General features: G+C 33.6%; 1 protein-coding gene across 3 annotated transcripts in view; it reads left to right on the plus strand.

Annotated features, from left to right (window-relative positions):
- Nucleotides 1-19,201, plus strand: part of grh (grainy head) — a 96,890-nt gene that overhangs the window by 46,018 nt on the left and 31,671 nt on the right. For all 3 annotated transcript variants that reach the window (XM_089696433.1, XM_089696434.1, XM_089696432.1), the window contains exon 3: nucleotides 14,468-14,668. In XM_089696433.1, the coding sequence (XP_089552559.1) occupies nucleotides 14,468-14,668 (201 nt within the window). The remainder of the gene's footprint in view (nucleotides 1-14,467; nucleotides 14,669-19,201) is intronic.

Genomic DNA, 19,201 nt, shown 5'->3' on the forward strand with positions numbered 1-19,201 from the left:
TCTCGTAGCGTTTAACGTATACTCATGTTTACACTCGATACTGTAATTTCATAATTCAAGCGTTTAAATGCATAACTTTCCGTGAGCGCCGCGCTCGGAAAAAACACCGGCTCGCTGGACCGACCATTACGGCCCTTAAAATAACATCGTACGTTTAACTTAATGACAGACACTCGAGCAAAATGCACTTATAATTGCATATACAAAGAATTTTGGTGAAAAATTACCATGTGTATGATTTGCAGTGGCTCTCCCACGGGGTGGTATTAATGTATATGAATAAACGTTTTGAAAGTCTATTCTACTCACTATGCGCAAGTGCACCTAACTTAGCAATAACAATACATATAAGTATATTTAACTACTTGAATAGTAAGAAAAAAAAAATGCGGTAATAGAGAGCTAATTATTTAATAAATTACAATTTAAAAGGTAAATTACTTCATAATTACAGCATAGCTTAGGTATGTAAAGACTAAAATACCAAACATTGTAATCAAAACAAATAAACACGAAGAATGATATTTCGTTTGCCAATACGAACCAAGGTTGTTGCTATTTTTTGTTCACTGTATTTTATTAAATTATACGGTGTATGCCGCTTACAAGGCCTTACATTGTAACCACAGCTATAGGTTTCTATGATTGTCAGATGCAGTTTATTATGAATATTTTTAGCTAGTGTTTCTAATTAGCGGCTTCTGGTGGAGGACATTCAGTTGAGGACTACAGGAATAAATTGCCGGTACTCTGTGGTTACTAGGCCATAATCAACATGTATATTTGCATAATTGTATGCGATAAGTGTTTATATCTACATAAAATTGCGTCCCTTTCATGACTATCAAGAGCCCTCAGTATTAACAAGCGTATGAAAATAGATTTAATCAAATTTTCCATTGAGTATTTCTGCTATCGTGCAGCATAAAATTAATGTTGATTTTACATCGCTATTTTGAACTTTATAGACTAGAATTCAAATACGTTTATTCTATCAACAGTAAATAATATCGATTGATACAGTCATTACTATGTAAATTGCAAAAATAAAAAAAAGCCATCCAAATATATTCTCACGATAATTAACGGTTTTGTTGAACGGAAGTAGTAAAACATCCTTTTCTATTAAATATATAAATAACAAGTGAGAATCGACATCGGCATTTTAGTTATAAAGTACGTAGAGCTTCCACCGTTTCACCGACCAGCGTGACCTCTCCATTGCCCGGAGCTTTCTTTCTATTAACAATGAATGCCTAGTTTTAATAATTTAAATTATTCATTTATACTTGTGTATTATTGTATAAGTGTATTAGTAATTTGTCATTTTGAAATACAAAGTTTTTTTGTATAGATATATTAATGACGTTCGCGTTGTAAGACGTTTGTAAGTCAAATAAATTGTGTAATTTAAAGATCTGTATTAAATAGAGGCAATACACCGTTACTGACACAAAGATAAGGCCAGTGTTATCGTTTTATGAATATTTATAATGAGCTGAATTAAGATGTAAATAAATGTATAGGTCCATTAATGAACTTCTCGCTCTACATTTAACGAGAGCCAGTAACATGCAAACACGCTTTGATCGCATCGAATTCAACGCTTTTAGTCACTAATCAATATTTTATGGTCGCCGTTCGAAGCGTAGTAGGTATCAAGAGTATAGGATTATATTATTATCAAGTAAAAAATTGTTTACAAATAAATGTTGGCATTAAACATGATGGAAAAAATCAACAAAAATTCAAAAATTAATGATATTGTATGGGGAAAGGAAGATACGATCGTTTATCGATATTTTTTTTGCCTTATTTATTTTTGTCAATTAAGTTTTTTTTTCGCACATAATTAATTTTTATTCACGATGTCGATAATCAAGTTGGAACACTTGTAGTAAAATATGCTAAGGTGTGTGGGATGAGACACTTTGCATCGATAATCTTATTGGACTCAGCTTGTAACGATCACAAGATACTAATACCATAGTATAAATAGACTAATATACTTAAAGATTCATATATGATAGAACCAATAAGATATTCATAGATATTATGTTCAAACAATACAGAAGATAGCGCCATAATCTATTGTTACGGCATTTTTTTAAAGAATCTCATACCCTTTTCTTAACTTAACAGATATAAAATTATTAGTAAGAGTAGTAACTAGTAAGGCAATTTTTATAAGTGGTTTATATACATATATAATATATATATTCTTATATATTATCCTATTTATTAAAGGTATAGTGTGACAGTAATTAATGGTCTTGATGCAATTCTAGATGCAAATTAATTAGTGTTTATATTTTACACAACTTTGTGTCATAAATTTTACGAACACAACAAATTAATTTAACACACAGCGGGACCCGACAATCGGATACAATTTTCATACAACAGATTGTCTCGGATCGTGATTTAATAGGTAATAAAACATTGCGTGGTGCACAAATTTTCAAGATTTTTTTCATTTTCTAATTTGAGAAATGGGTGCTTTTTAGGTAACTACTATTTTTGTACTTTGTATAAATTAGTGTCAGCGGTGGCTTTTGATGGAAAATAATACAATTGAAAGTAATGTTATATATAATGTTATATATGGGTGATTATACAAAAATGGGGTAACTCGATGTCATCAGCCAATTTAAACAAATTCTTATTATATTTTATTCAAATAACAATCTATTTTAAAACAATGAAGCGTCCTTTATTTGGTCACTCAATTTCACTTCTTTATTTAAAATACAAATGAATAAAAATAATAAATTAATACCTCAAACGTCAGTACTTTGGCATGTCACAACTCCGAAAACCAACAATCAAGTGACTATCGTTTAAACATTATCATCGATTTAAGAAAACTTACTAATTCACTACAATCTTTGATGTACATAGTATTATATACTACAACTTTCATAACGCAATGTTTTCCATTTTATTAAAAAAATAAAATTAAACTTTGTCATCGTTTTCACTAGTCAGTCCGTTGTGTGTTTTTTAAATTCGAAATTCTCGCTAAATATCACCAAGTCGAGGTCAAATCCCTGTCTAAGTATTAATGTTGGTAATGAAGTTACTTGTGCACCGCATATTTTGACGGCCGTCATAACTGTACCAGCGCTAGGGTTGTGTTTGTCCTCTAAAATCTTGCTGCGCCAGTCAACATTTCAGTCCTATGGTGAGTCGTTATTTTATTGTTAATCCGATTTTTATTTTCATTTATAAATGGTTAACTATGATTTGTAAAAATATAGTTTGTTGATATTAGAAATTAGGCAAAAAAACCTAATTTGTGATTATAACCTCATATTAAGTCCCTTTTCATCAATCCGCTGGCATCAGTCCTTTGTCAGATATCGCGCCAGAGGACTGACGGGGCCCCATAGTACTGATGACTCTATCATTTTTGAGAACTTTTATCTTGATTGCTATTGGTATAAGCATTTCTATATTATATTTCAGTTAAAAACATCATGCGCCACGCTAAAAGAAACTGAATTTGACTAGGGAAGAAACATTTAAAAAAGAGTAGCAAAGAAAAGAGCTATTGAAACAAACTACTAATAATTTTATTAAAAAGATCTTATTTTCTTTTAATTATTGATTTTGATGCTTTCAGGGCATAGCTTTTTATATTTATCAGATAAATACGTATACGTATAATACTGTGAAGTAAAATTACCTCAAAATAACATAAAAGTTAATTAATATACTTAATAACATTATAAAAATGTCAAGGGGCTCTTATGAAAACTCAGATGAGACTTTCATTCGAGCCTTTGGTTTTTAATTTTATAATAATTAGTACTTTTAACATAAATATTGGTAGATTTTTAGGGCTCCGAACCTCAAAAGGAAAAAACAGAACCCTTATAGGATCACTTTGTTGTCCGTTTGTCTGTTAAGACGTTTTTTTGGAACGCGTGGAGGTATCAATCTGAAATTTATATTGGATACTCAAGATTAAGAACCCTTGGGGCTGTAAAAAAATCAAACTTATAACGCAACGCAATCAAAAGATACCTACATCCGTTAATACTGCAAATTTCCACAAAATTCAATATTCGCAAGGGAATAAAAAAACACACAGGATGCTTGCCGTGTATACAGTCTACTATAGTTTACTTCTACTCGGTAAATAGCAACGTCTTATAACACAGATAAAGGAAAAATTGCTAAAAGTGTAAATTTTAAGTTACAAACATAATAAACAATAGGTTTGTTAGGAGTCCAACTCGCACTTGGCCGTTTTTTTGTTTCTATTGTTTGTGAATTACTTAAAATATCAAGTAAAACTAATTCAAAGTAGTAAAAGTTAAGTAAGAGAGTAAGAATATTCACGTTGCGTTAAATGTCAGAAGGCTGTTTTAAAAATTGAGACATTGTTTTTCCCAGTATCACATATTATTAATTATCATTTTTAAACATGTTAAGTACGTAAAAGACATGTGCCATTATTAAAACTGAGAGATTTGTAGTAATTTTCATTGAATTTCTTTAAGAATATTACAAGTTATAGTTTTTTATCAGTACCATGTTAGCCTCGTCAGTCCCCTGGAGGCCAAATCCAGAAAATTTAAAATATCTCACAATCTATTTAAAAAAGTGGCTGGCCCGATTTGGAACAATATATTCATTAGATTAGCTATCATATACACCCTAATTTGTAACGATCTGATATAAAAAATATAGTAAACAAAATATCCTCAAAAGTTACCCCATTTTTGTATAATGACCCATATATTTTCATTTTAGGATATCGGATAATAATAAAATATAAAACGGCAATTAAACGCTATTCATTTATGAAATTAGAACTAGTTATTTATGCCGATGCTTTTCCAATTGGAAACAACGGCCGACAATAAATTTTGCTTAACATCAATAAATATTTTTTGTGATATGATGATTTTATTGATGTTCGTGTGGTTGAGGCTTGATGGAGGGAGAGGCCATCGAGCAGATAACGGTACTTGAGCCGTGAGGCTGATTTATCGTGGACATCCGCCGAACCTATCCGATTTGCATTTAGATAGCATGCAGCAGGCGCGGGCGCGGGCGGGGACACTGCCTCTTTTTGCTTACTTTAATCTCGTGTAAATTACAAAACAGGGTTGGTGATCTACGCTATTATAAATATTTTATTGTTTGTAATGGTTAAAAAAATACGAAGATTATTTTTATAAATTGTTCCTAAGTCAGCAAAATCAATAATTTCTGAGTAGAGATAGGCGATGCGTTTTTTCGGTGTTATTCATCGTTAATTGGAGTAAAGGGAGAGCGATCTGAATAATTATTTTAAAACAACTGAAAAAAATAAAAAGAGCTGTAGTATCTACTAATTAAGCCTCTATTACTGTACTTGGTATTTCTAGAAAATAATTTGATTACAATGCAACTATACCTAGTAGATTTAGATTAAAACTAAATAGTAAACACACCAATACTAGCAAATTCGTAAATATAATTTGTTGCACGTGTCTGTATAATTGTTATATTGCATGCTGCTGTCACTTCGAAGATTGTATCTAGTGCTAGTTTAGGTAAGTCTAATTTATTATAAGGTAGCAATTCGTCTGAGGGGTTATAGAGTGGCGCGGCGGAAGGCTGATCGTAGTGCGCAGGTATTCAGGCTAGTCGTAAATTATCAACCTCCGCAATTAGCAGGCGCCGATTTGGCGAATTATATGTAAGTATTCGTTTCCTCAACTTTGACTAATATGAATTTAATACTATGTTAAACATTTTTAATGAGATACATCTTTAGTTTAAATTATTAAATAGGTACGATATTAGTAGTTAATAATACGTACGTAAACGTGGTATGTAGGTACCTAATATAAAATATTTCTCATTTGCAAGTTAAATGTTCACTTGCATGTAAATATCTTTGTTATAGACATGTTTAATAAACACACTTTTGAAGACTTCCTCTCGTTTGCAGAATTAAACCCAAGCTTATTTGCTGTTCGCAAGTATATTTAATACTTCTATATAAGATTTATAAATGATTGCAAAAGGAGACATAAGTGCATAAAAGGAAGAAGCTTGCGATTCTAATTGCGATATATCCGTCAGTATCCTCTGCAATATGTAAATAGGCGTCGAACGTAATTAAAAGCTTATCTTGAGCTCTGCCATCTTTGGCCCTACTCGCGCGATCGTTACATCGCTTATTACTTCGTAAAATGATTGACGTGCTATTTTAACAGAATACCGATAATGAAAACATTCTTTCACTGATAATTCGTACTTTGTAGGATGTTGACAATTACTATTTGCAGTGAGGTATAATTGATCGCGTTCTCACAATTGTCGGTTCTCTGACGAGTTGTACACAATTTTTGTACTTATTAATAAGCTCGCGTAGTGGTGAGGCGTCGACATCTGTCAACATACCTACAACTTACTTGTTTTAATGATTTTTTCTTTACGTTTTTTTATTTAATCTTCCTATAATTTATCTTAATACAAACGTTTATTTAAAATCATGAGGATTGTTTACTTTTTCTTACATATTCATTTAGATATCATAAGAGTTTTGCCCATTTTTTAGGTTTGTTTTTAAAACGGTTTACAAACTATTAGCGTTATTGACGTAACGGTACGCACATTCCGAAGGCGTTGATTATGCTCTAGACTTAAGACCCATGAATAAATTCTAGTCTTATCGTTGTCCAGTTGTAAATCTTACAACTCGCTGAAATAGTGCGACGTGTCGATAGTTTAGACAATTTATCTAAAATTTCTTAAGTTAGACAAAGCGATATAGCAGCTGAATGTAGTAAATCACCTTCGGTTTATTTCCGTGGGCCGTGTCAGCGATCTTTCGGGCATACCTAATAGATTCGCGATTTAATTATAGTCCCTAGACTATAGAATAATCGAACATAAATCACATTATATAGATACCTGCCAGCCACAACCTGTTCCAATTCGCACTGCACAATGCGTGCTACGATAGCGCTCCGCATTGTGCGCCGGCAAAAGCGACATCGTTCTTAAATTTATATCTTCATGCTTATTTTAAGTAGCTAAGTCACATGATATTTCCAACGAAGTTTTTTATTTTCATTCTAAAGAATCCAATCTTAGGGCCGATTTTTCAATCCTTGGATAAAACTTATCCGTCCAATAAAGTATTACACGATAATATTAAAATGTCACGTAAACTGTTAAATACGGGCAATTAGAATACGTTTTTCAAATGGTAGTTTTATACATTATTCGACGGATAAGTTTTAACCAAGCATTGAAAAATCGGCCCTTAGAAGAATAAAATAATTTACATAAACTGATTTATTTGGGCGATAGTTTGCCAACCGGGTGGTATTATATAGATAGACGAGCTTTTGCACTTTTATACCGCACAAAACGTGAGGTTATAGTAATATATTCAGCGCTGAAACATGATGTTAACAAACTAACACTATGTATATGGAAGACAATGCATAATAATCCATACTAATATTATAAATGCGAAAGTAACTCTGTCTGTCTGTCTGTTACTCAATCACGCCTAAACTACTGAACCAATTTGCATGAAATTTGGTATGGAGATATTTTGATACCCTAGAAAGGACATAGGCTACCTTTTATTGCGAAATATGTACCACGGGCGAAGCCGGGGCGGACCTCTAGTATATGATAAATAAAAAAAATCAGGTGGTTTAATTAATTATTATTTTATCAGAGTTATACTAGAGTACAACTGTACAACATCTACCACCACACATAATTCATAGAGTATATTATTTTTATAAATATATTATTACTATTAGTCGGGGATACATCGCCCATTTTTGCAAGTGATTACTATCAAGCTAATTTTTCGTGAGTAGCTTTATTTTGATGAGATGCCCAATAATTTCATGTACGAAACTCTCGATTGTGGTAGCTTACAGAGGTAACAAGGATAAAAATTTTTGATTTGACGGTTCTCAAATATTTATTACGCAATTTGTAGGACAATATGTCTGTTGAATTATATAAGTATTAAATAAGTGAAAATAAAAAAATCTGCTGGTTAGTAATCATTTATGATGACTTCGTTATCGATACACATTGGAAAGGGGGACTCTTTGATCAAACCATAGATTTTGTAGGACAAATATTTTTTCGAATAATTTAGATAATTATCTTGAGATTGAACAAAAAAAAAACATTCAGTTAGTAATTAATATTTGAGAACCATCAAATCAAATTATTTTATCCTTGTTTCCTCTAATAGCTACCACAATCGAGAGTTTTGTACATGAAATTATTGGGCATCTCATCAAAATAAAGCTACTCACGAAAAATTAGCTTGATAGTAATCACTTGCAAAAATGGGCGATGTATCCCGGACTATATCATCATTCAGTGCTACACTTGTTTTTTTATTAAAGGTTTACTCTTCTTAATATCGCTTTTGGATTTGTCATGTGAACTTATATTAGATAATAATTGTGAGTTAATTATCTAAGTAAGTTACAATTGTGTGATAAATTACAATTTTATGCATTTAATTTTAAGTAATAGACCACACACGTATTTGTAAATTAAGAAAGTGACAAAACGGAAATTATTTATTCAGGTAGGTAATGAATAATGATTTAGTAAGAAGCTTGCGCTGTAGGCGATGTTCATGTGTGTATATATTATTTCACCCAAAATTTGATACTAGTCACTACCCACCACAGAAGCTATTTATTTGTCATAATAAATGTTTTAATGGGGAGATCGTATTTAGTAGGAGTAAACTTCTAAACTAAAAAATAACAAAGAAATAAATCTTTGGATACACAATTATCTTTTTCATAAAACTACAAGTTTACTTAACTAAGTAAAAATGTTATGTTATCATAAATAACCTACATATAAAACTAAATATTATCAGTAGATCATCAGAAGGAAATTATTATTTATTAAGATCTTGAGATAGTTGCTGTATCGAATGATTATTACCGATGCTATGTGTTTTTTGTCATGTTTGTATGAACGGCAGCTAAAGATAATTTTAAAATGATTTGTGATAAACGTCTGGGAGTTTTTATAAAGCTTGCTCGCAGCATAATTGGAACGGAGTGTCTGAACACAGTGTAAGGAAAAATAGAGAATTCACTTCACTCACACACTCAATTTATTAATTTGGTACAAAATTTTATATCTTAACTACTGACATTGAACATTGTACATATTTAGCGAAAACCGAAGTCTATAAATATATTTCTTAATTAGATAAACAAATGTTGTTCTTGGTTCGTCTATTATTATAAACATATTATACCTAATAGCAATCAGTAATTATTAATAAAATATTTATAATTACATATATATACCTACTAACGTCGTATCTATCTCTTCACCAGTAATTACTTAGAACGGTCGTATTAAACCAAACCATAATATAATAATGCATTTATGCTAAATGTATTTTATGAAACTTTACGTTTTAACAAATAATAACTTAATAATCACAGTATAGATACTAATTAAAGTATTTATAACGAACATTTTTTAAATATAGGTACTACATATCGGGATAACGACGATCTTTTTCAAATGTAATGCATTCAAATTATAATGATTGCCATTCGATGTGGTAACTATTCAATTTTTTCATTATTCTCACAATACTATAGACACAACTCAAGGAGCTGTACAATGAACACCCAACGTATGCTCTACCGGGCAAGTTTTAAACTTTTCAATGAGATCACGACGTGTTCGCGACTCGTGTCAATCAACGGTCAACGATTTTAACAAAAAACTGTGAAAAGGAACAGTTCCTTTATTCAATTAATGTCCACGTCAAGTATCACATTTTCAATACAGTTAGTTAAGAGACAGCTCTATATATATTATGTGCTTATATTTATGAAGTTATGGCACTTGGTTTCCTCGAGCAGCTTTCTATTTATTTCTCATATTTTTTTACAACCGAGCCATTAATCGTGGTTTTGACTTCAATCAACAAAGTGACAACGATTTAATTGCATTTCATTAAATTCTACTAAAACATAATTGTTAGTTGTTAACATAACTAATAGAAATTATGCAGCCACGGTTGGCAAAACCAAGTAGGTACATGATACAATTATGTATGTCTATGTATCCAACGATCAACTGCGTGGGTGCATATTTCCAAGAAAACATTTCTTGATGACCGTATATAATACTGCTAAGAAAACAGAAGTAAGTAATAATGATACTAACCATACTTATACGGTGAAGATCTCCGTAAATGAATCATCGTATATGCGTGCCTCGTCAAAACACAAAAAGAGGTTTGTCGAAAATGTTACTCGTTTGGTTCATTCTGTGCTGAATGTAGCTCAGTCTGCACTCATCGTTTATTTATTTATACCTGTATAAAGAATTTTTGTTTTTTATACCATAACAGCGTGCGGCCAATGGTAGCCGCAATTCGAGACAATGAATTCTTTAATTGACAAAATGCAGCTATGTGACATTCCATTCTGTATCCTTAGTTATACTGTGGGAATACTGATATATATTTATCTATAATTTTCTACACTAATGTATCAAAATCATTAATTGGTCAATTAATTAATTGGGATCCGATAATTCAATTTATTTATTACAGGCAAAAAATCTATGGTTTGGTATTATTAATAAACTAGATTTCCGCCCGCGGCTTCGCCCGCGTTTTCAAAGGAAAACCCGCATAGTTCCCGTTCCCGTGGGATTTCCGGGATAAAACCTATTCTATGTGTTAATCCAAGTTACCCTCTATATGTGTGCTAAATTTCAATGTAATCGGTTCAGTAGTTTTTACGTGAAAGAGTAACAAACATCTATACATCCATACATCCATACATCCATACTTACAAACTTTCGCCTTTATAATAGTATTAAGATATTCAGATATACCTAGATAATATTTATATAAGTAATTAGAATTTATTAATTACTTATTTTGTGTACATAATCAATCCCATCAATCCTTTAATAATTAATAATATTTAGTAATGTATTTTCGTACTAAGCACCCTATCACTATGATTGTAATGATATAAGTGTAATAAATGAGTCATTAGCTGGGCTCATACAAGTTTCTCTTATCATAGATGATAATGCGTGCGTGATAGGAGCCGCTCCCTGCACTTTCCCTGCGCCTGCACCTGCCGGGTGAGCGAGGTGAAGCTGCATAGCCAGTTCCATAGCAAGTGTACGATTCGTTATATCTCTTAAGGTATTACGCATCGTGATTTTACATGTAGCATTGAGTAGAAACTCGACATCGTAATTAAATAATTTTTAGCTATTCCGTATCTAATATTTGCGTATTTTTTTCATTTCTTCTTTCATTATTTCTTTTTATCAACTATTTTTATTTTGATTGTATTTATGGTGGAAATCTGCCCGTATCTTGACCGATATCAAAGCTTTTCAAGCAAAAGCAAACTATGTACGTATGTAACTTGTAGGTTGGTAGATAATTGAAAAGTTTATCGATAGATCGATTTAATTTCATCATAGTGTAATTGGTGGTTTAGTGATAATTAAAGTGTGTCGGAGTCTGGTTGCATTTTAATTAAAGATTAATAACGAAGCGGTCGAGGGAGGGGAACGACCGCAGAGGATAAGCACGCCAGGCGGGCGCACGCAACCCTACGAGACGTGCGTGCCGCTCCGTTACGACACCTACACCAAATTTTTCCACATGCCCGAACAGCCGAGATAAGCTACGGACGACGCCAACGTGTTATTTATTAACGAACCGAATGATCGATAGTTGGACGCGACACCGGACGTGGACGCGGACGAGTGCCTTTCGAAACACGCCGCCAATGCTGACACTTCGCTGTACGTTCCATGCGACCTCAGATAAATGTGACTCACAGTTAATTGACTTTAAATCTATATTTTGTATAAGACTTTGACATTACATTTCGTGCCGCCGTTCTAAAGTTTCAAAAATTCTGTTTTATCATTGTTAAATGTTTCGTAATCGTAACACCAAGAACAAAGCTGTCTGAAACTGTCGTGAATAAATAGGCGCATCGAATGCTTTGTTTGAGTTTCAGAAATATCTCCAACCCTTTGCTTGATACCATCCGTTCCGCTCTAGCATACGTCACGTCTTCGTGACAGCTGCGCGCCGTACTTTCTAATCGCTCCATTCAATAGTCAGAACCAAACAAACATAGGTACGACGAGTAGGCAAATTGCGAAACGGCTCAAATGTCTCGAACAATTGACAATAAAGAAAAGAGTAATCAATTAATTATTTATAGAGGCGCGATTCGACAGCGCTTTGTTAGAGAGATTGCTCAAATTGTTTGTCCTAAATTCTTTCGATTCCACGCCGTTTGTGGACATAGGCGTAGTAGGTGAAAAAACGGTAGTGTGTTTACGTTCGCAAATAAACGTGTTAGAAGAGACCGATCGGAAATTCGAGGTTCAGGTGCGCAGGGCAGGTTAGACCAGTCCCGATGGCCTCGCAAGGACCCCAGCAAACCTGTTAGATTCTTGCACGATTTTTACGTGAGCACCTACCGGAATTACATTCACGTGGTGCACCCAGTTGCCAGTTAACTTGTCAAATGACTCACGTTTCGGTTGGTTAACACCAGAAGCTAGATTTACTAGATTCTGATCAAATAATGCATATTGTGTTATTTTAATACACTTAATATATTATTACACAATATCAATTTATTAAAGGATATTATCAAGAAATCACTTAATAGTGAAACTGTTTGACATGTCTTATCAAAACACGTAACCACAACAATAGCGTAAGATAATCACAGTATGTATATCGGAAAGAGCTTTATTCATATATTTTTTTATGATAGACGGTTGATTCTATGATACAAGTGGCAAGTAATATAGGTACCTACTTGAAGTGTTATTAGAATGTTTGGACCATATACATAATTTTATTTGGATTGTAACGTTATTGTTTAGTTTTTGTTGTGATAACTTATGACCTCCTGAGATATTAATAAACCACCAGGAACAGGAATCAGGTAGAACTACGATCCGGTCAAACTCGTCCGACGCGTGCTTCCAACATTTTTTATTTATTTGTCTGCATCGTCGTATACCGCTGGGCGTGACGTCAGGCGACCTAAACTGGTTGCGAGGGAACAGGGATTTGCTTCGTATCCTTCCGGTTCTGCAAGTGGTTTGGACCTGTTCTACATTCAGGTTGAGCGGCACCAGGTGACCCTGCCCACGTGACGTATGTGCAATACACGAATGCTATTGCAAAACGTCAAAATCTTCGCTAGACCTGATTTCGAATTAGACGTATACCTACCAACCGGCATATCGTCTAATGTATTGGAGCGTTTATTTGGTCATACATGTTTTTGCTTATTTGACGTAGCTACCCAACACTAGAAAAACCTCTTATGAAGTAAATACATGAACAGGACCTAGCTGAACAACTTAGTTTGCAACGTCCAAATCATGCCGATAACTGGTTTGCTCAATTGGACACTTGGTTTGCTGACTCACCTCACGATGTACGCAACAATTAGTATGTTGTATCGTCACATTATGCGATGACGACTGCAGATGGTTACAATCAAAGGTCAGTATCCGTACCGAAATGGTCACACCTAATAACTGGTTCGTAACTTGTAGTCGGTCAGTCGTAAAACTACAGACTGGGTGTACGGGTATTTCACGTCGTGCTTCTTCATTGATTCTATAGACTCAATGAAAAATGACCTCATAATGCTGCCTACTCAGAATGCTGGTTTTTAAAACGTCATAATAACAGGTTGAAGTATGTACAAGAATATTATGATGTCTCGTTTAATACGTAGAGATCAATGCGCGACATTATAATTAAATTAGTCTATTTCTGTAGACGAATGCGACGATGCTATTTTTGCAATTGCAATGAAATAATTATTCCACGTATTAAAAACTTAATGTTTTATTGGCGTTTATTTATTATAATAATACGTTCTATTGCTACGTCTATCTGTGACATACAGAGTAATGTAGCAGTATAATATCTTATATATAAAATTCTCGTGTCACAATGTTAGTCTGCATACTCCTCCGAAACGGGTGGACCGATTCTCATGAAATTTTCTGTGCATATCGGGTAAGTCTGAGAATCGGCCAACATCTATTTTTCATATGTACCACGGGCGAAGCCGGGGCGGACCGCTAGTCTTATATATAAAATTCTCGTGTCACAATGTTAGTCTGCATACTCCTCCGAAACGGGTGGACCGATTCTCATGAAATTTTCTGTGCATATCGGGTAAGTCTGAGAATCGGCCAACATCTATTTTTCATATGTACCACGGGCGAAGCCGGGGCGGACCGCTAGTAGTCTATAAAATGCTCCACTGTACCACATGATTTATAAATAAAAATCCCTTACCGCTTTTGTTCCTTTCGTAATAATATTATAAGCAAATACTTAAACAATTAATTTTTTATTTACACATAGACGGTTATCTAAATCAAACGATTTTTTCAATAGACGGCGTAAAGAAGTGATGGAGGTGAGCGGGGACTCCTGGCGAGCGTACTACACTACAGGCCCGGAACACCCCCTGAGCGCCGCCACCTCCGCAGTCCTCGGGGTAGACGACCAGCAGCCGCAGTCCCTCGTCACTGATTACTACAAGCTCCCTCCGCTAGCTCAAGACACTCATCTTAGTCTCCATAAGGAAGTATGGCCGTAAGTATAAATAATGTTATGAGAAATATTTTTTTAAGAAAAAAAAAATCATATCATATTAAATAATTATTTCTTTATCTTAGTCTTAAAACGCTTGAAACAAAAAATATCATAAATTATACGTAAGTAGATATCATATTTATTTTAACGCAGTTATATTGTATTTGTATACCTATTGCTATTATTTTGAATTCTATAAACAATCAATTTTGGATAATTGTATAATATAATTGAACGTGATTTAACTTTATCTTGAATTGTTTAACATGAAGATCTATAGAATAAAAATCAATATTCGATTCTCACGGCGTAGCTATCTCTACACTTCAAACGTTCGTGTCTTGACGATATTATCATTATAATCGACGAATATCGAGGCACTTTGAATACGAGAATGAATTCGCGTAAAATTTATATGTAAACTATGATAATTTTCGCTTTTGTGCAGGTAAGTGTAGTACAGTTTTTATAGGTGTAACGTGCGTTTGCAGAGTCTCACGGTTGACTACACAGAGACACAGGCCGCGTGGCTTCCGGCCCTTAGGAAAGGTGTAAGAATAACAAATAATAAAAATGATAATGTTCCACTCAATAAATCATAAGCCCTCATTTGAATACCTATGGCGAGATTAACGAAATAAGAGTTTGCAACTGCAAGACCGTCTTATCCCCTCAGACGCGTATATCATGTTCAAATTTACATATTTTTGCAGTTCGATATGTTATTTTATCACATGCTATATCTTTTTTATGTACCCTGTTGTTATTTAAGAGTTATGTTGCACTGTTACCTCACATAAATGTTCTGTATTTTTTTATCATTTACGTATTTACAAAAATCAATCTAATAGTTACCCACACTATATTTCTTACTAGAGGTCCGCCCCGGCTTCGCCCGTGGTACATATTTCGCAATAAAAGGTAGCCTATGTCCTTTCTCGGGTATCAAAATATCTCCATACCAAATTTCATGCAAATTGGTTCAGTAGTTAAGGCGTGATTGAGTAACAGACAGACAGACAGAGTAACTTTCGCATTTATAATATTAGTATGGATTAATTTATTTCTCCTAACATTTACAAAGTACTTCATATTCAGCTATTTTAATTAACTTTCCACTCTGTTGACAATTTTTAATGCGAAGAAAACTCTTATAAACTTAATTATATTAAAAGAATGCGAGTTAATACAATGACCGTAAATGTTTGGGCTGATAGTGATAATGCATTCAACGGGATTCCCATAGAAACGCGACCCCGATCAAATTATCCTCGCTCTTTCAAAGTGGTTGTTAACAGCATCCTTTGAAAGCGACACAAAAATGAGCAAACGCCATGACACATTCTAAAAGAAGGGAGTGCATAATGTTAAATGCTCCAGTATACTAAATTTTATTCTTTTATAAAATTTTTATTATACACTATAAACCCATTTTATAAAGTTTAACTAATTCTAATGCAAGAAAATGTTAAATATCCAACGCTCCATTATGACCATTATGAAATCGTTTTATGTGACAATATCAAAATGAGCTTACCTGGGTTTTTCGCATTAAACTTTAACGATCGCATAAAAATCGACATCGTCAATATCGCATATAAAATTCCAAATGAATATGAAGTCGAAATAAAAATTGTTCAGTTTGTCATTTATGTGGTGTTTAAAATGCATTTCTTACATTAGTTTCTGCTTATCATCTCCGCCATTGTACGGGAGTGCATAAATACAAATAATGACAAGAGACGGATGTGGCTGGAAGCGGCTCACATTGACAAGGACGCCCAGGACTTGTCTGAGCTTATTGTCGGCACGCGTCCCACGCGCCCACTCCGAACCATAACTATTTCTCATTCATACATTCAAAATTATAACGAATGCCCAACTCGCCCGCACCCATCCGTGCCTAGTGTCGCCGCTCGCGTTTGTATGCTAATCCGCTATATAGTTCAGTGCCAGAGCATCGTCAGCCTCAGAGCTCGGTATTTGTTGTCTAAATCACCCATGATAATATTTGAATTGAATACACGTTACGTGTAGAATTTAACTAGTTCATGTAGATTATGTCTGTGAGCTTCGTAGGCGTAGACGTTTCGTAAAAGCATTGCGTATCGCTTGAGCTACACAAATAGTATGCCTATTAAGAGAAAACAGCAGCCATAACCATTAATAGCTGTCGCTGACTCGAGCTAGTGTGAAGATTAGCATAGAAACGCGCGCCAGGATGGCTTCAGGAGGGCCGCGACCTCGAGACCCTCAGTTATCCTCATTTACATCTAATAAATAAAATCTGTGGCGTTCAACACTGCAATATAATGTTTATTTTAACTACCTATCTATCAGTTCCCCACAACTATGTAATAATGGTATGAACACGTTGGTATAGGAACGTCCCTACTTCATAGCATAAGGGTCGCTTAAAATTATTAAATTTTAATTAACTTGTACGTACCACCTATAATTAATGAAAGATATGCATTGTCGTCTTATTCATTAAATTTCAAAATAGTTAAATTATATAATCGAAACTGCTGACGATCTGTCTTAATATTTATTTTTAATATTATCCTTAAAATTATTATACGACTGAAAGTTATAGACTCCAATGTCATGATAAGGAAAACTAACATATACCTAAGTAGTAATCTGAAAGGTTACCTAAGTATTTTTTGTGACAGAAGGTCTAACACCGATAATACGTTTAAAATAAAAAGTGCGAAGTAACGAATTGCGTAGCAAAAACCAATGTCGCGGTTGCACTAACAAAACCTCGGGAGCTGGAACCGTGTGACCCATTTAGGCCTGAAACCGGTTTCCTCTTGAAGATATCTTTGTATTGTCACTAACATAGCAGTTAATACCATTCAGCTCCCCTGGAAACACTCGACCCCTTGTAAAGATAATACGTAAAAAGATAGCAACATGGTGATGTCCCTGGCAAACGGCGGTCATCACGTAGCGAAATATGAAATCGGGGCTTGACCATTCTTTAACGATCCTTTATACTTATAATATTATTTGCTATTCAAAGTACAAGCTTAAGAAATCCAATTCTTGTTACCGTTAGTCACTATGCTATCAAATTAGTCCCGACAGCTGCAATATTTTTATTCAAATATTACAAAAGCATATATCTATATATCTATAAGTAAGTAATGAAAATTATGAAAATATAACATTTTAAAACCGAGTAACTACGCAATCAAATGTTTATTTTTAATGGCTTGGACAAATGGCGAAATGTTTTCAATTAAAGCTTTTGATAATGTATTAGTTCCGTGAGAAAAGTAGCAATAAACCTACATTCTGTCGAATGATATATTCAAATAGAATGGAATTACGTTACTCACATCCGCTGCAAGCGCCGCGCCGTCTTCATCTCGCTTTATCGTTCGATAGATTCTTATCTATTCGTCAAACGACGTATAAACTGTCGTCGCCTTTGATTTTTATCGTCATTATAACAACCCAGGTTTAACTTCTTATCTTTTGAAGTAGCAAAGGGAATCATCATTTTCGTAAGACCCAGAATATACAATATACATACCTAACTCAAAGTTTATGTAGAAGCTACATGTTAAATTGAAGTACTTAGACTTTTGAAATATAAACATTTTATGCAGATATACTTACCTACAACAAACAATTCTTTAAAATGTTTTCGTGAATGAATATGAGATAAGTAATTAATTATGAATTATGAAGTGGAAAAGTTTTTGTTTGAATGCATAATTAAGTCATGTAGCGGCTTTATATATTTTGGATAGCTAAATGAAACAACGGATTGACAACCTCTTTATATTGCAGCCAATTACCAACTAAAGTAAAAGTGACAATACTGTATATTAATGTTACATGATACATGACCCAATAAATAAACTATATTGTGCTGACGCGACGGCGCGGCACAAGTCATATTTTTATAATTAAGTTAAAGTTTTCGTATGTTTCATTACTCTCAGTTGGAAATTAAAATTGAATTGTTTCGATTTAAATGGATCGAATGAAACAAAGAGTGATGCCTGACTTTGTAGATGCAAGTACATATACATACCTATAATAAGACATAGTATATAGGTACGTCTCATAAGTCATACTTGAATACATACTATTGCCTATGAGTATTACCTATTTAATATGTCCATAGTCGTTATATAAACCCTTGCAAGTGGGTCGTGCCTATTTTTAGATTTCACTATCTTCAAGATTAAATTTATTAATCACTTAAACCTCGGTTAACGTCTGAAAACGACATTCAACCTATAACTCGAACATGCTTTACGCATTTATTATAACATGTACTATTAACCACTCTCGTCGTAAATTTGAGTTATTTCTTCCTGTGAAATTAAATCATAATTAATCCAAGAAAGAAAATAGGTATCATAAGATTTTTAATTTAACAGGATAATCTTCATTTTAATTAACTTAAATTTTAAAATTTTCTGTCACAATGCTTACATATCCATTGAGAAATGAGTACCTACCTATAATTCTTTCAACGTTCGTACCTATTCGTTTGACGTGGGGTGCTCT

Source organism: Colias philodice, chromosome 6, assembly GCF_061535455.1.
Source record: "Colias philodice isolate Cphi_HAF_F1 chromosome 6, ilColPhil1 Martin Lab GWU primary, whole genome shotgun sequence".
Taxonomy (NCBI): domain Eukaryota; kingdom Metazoa; phylum Arthropoda; class Insecta; order Lepidoptera; family Pieridae; genus Colias; species Colias philodice.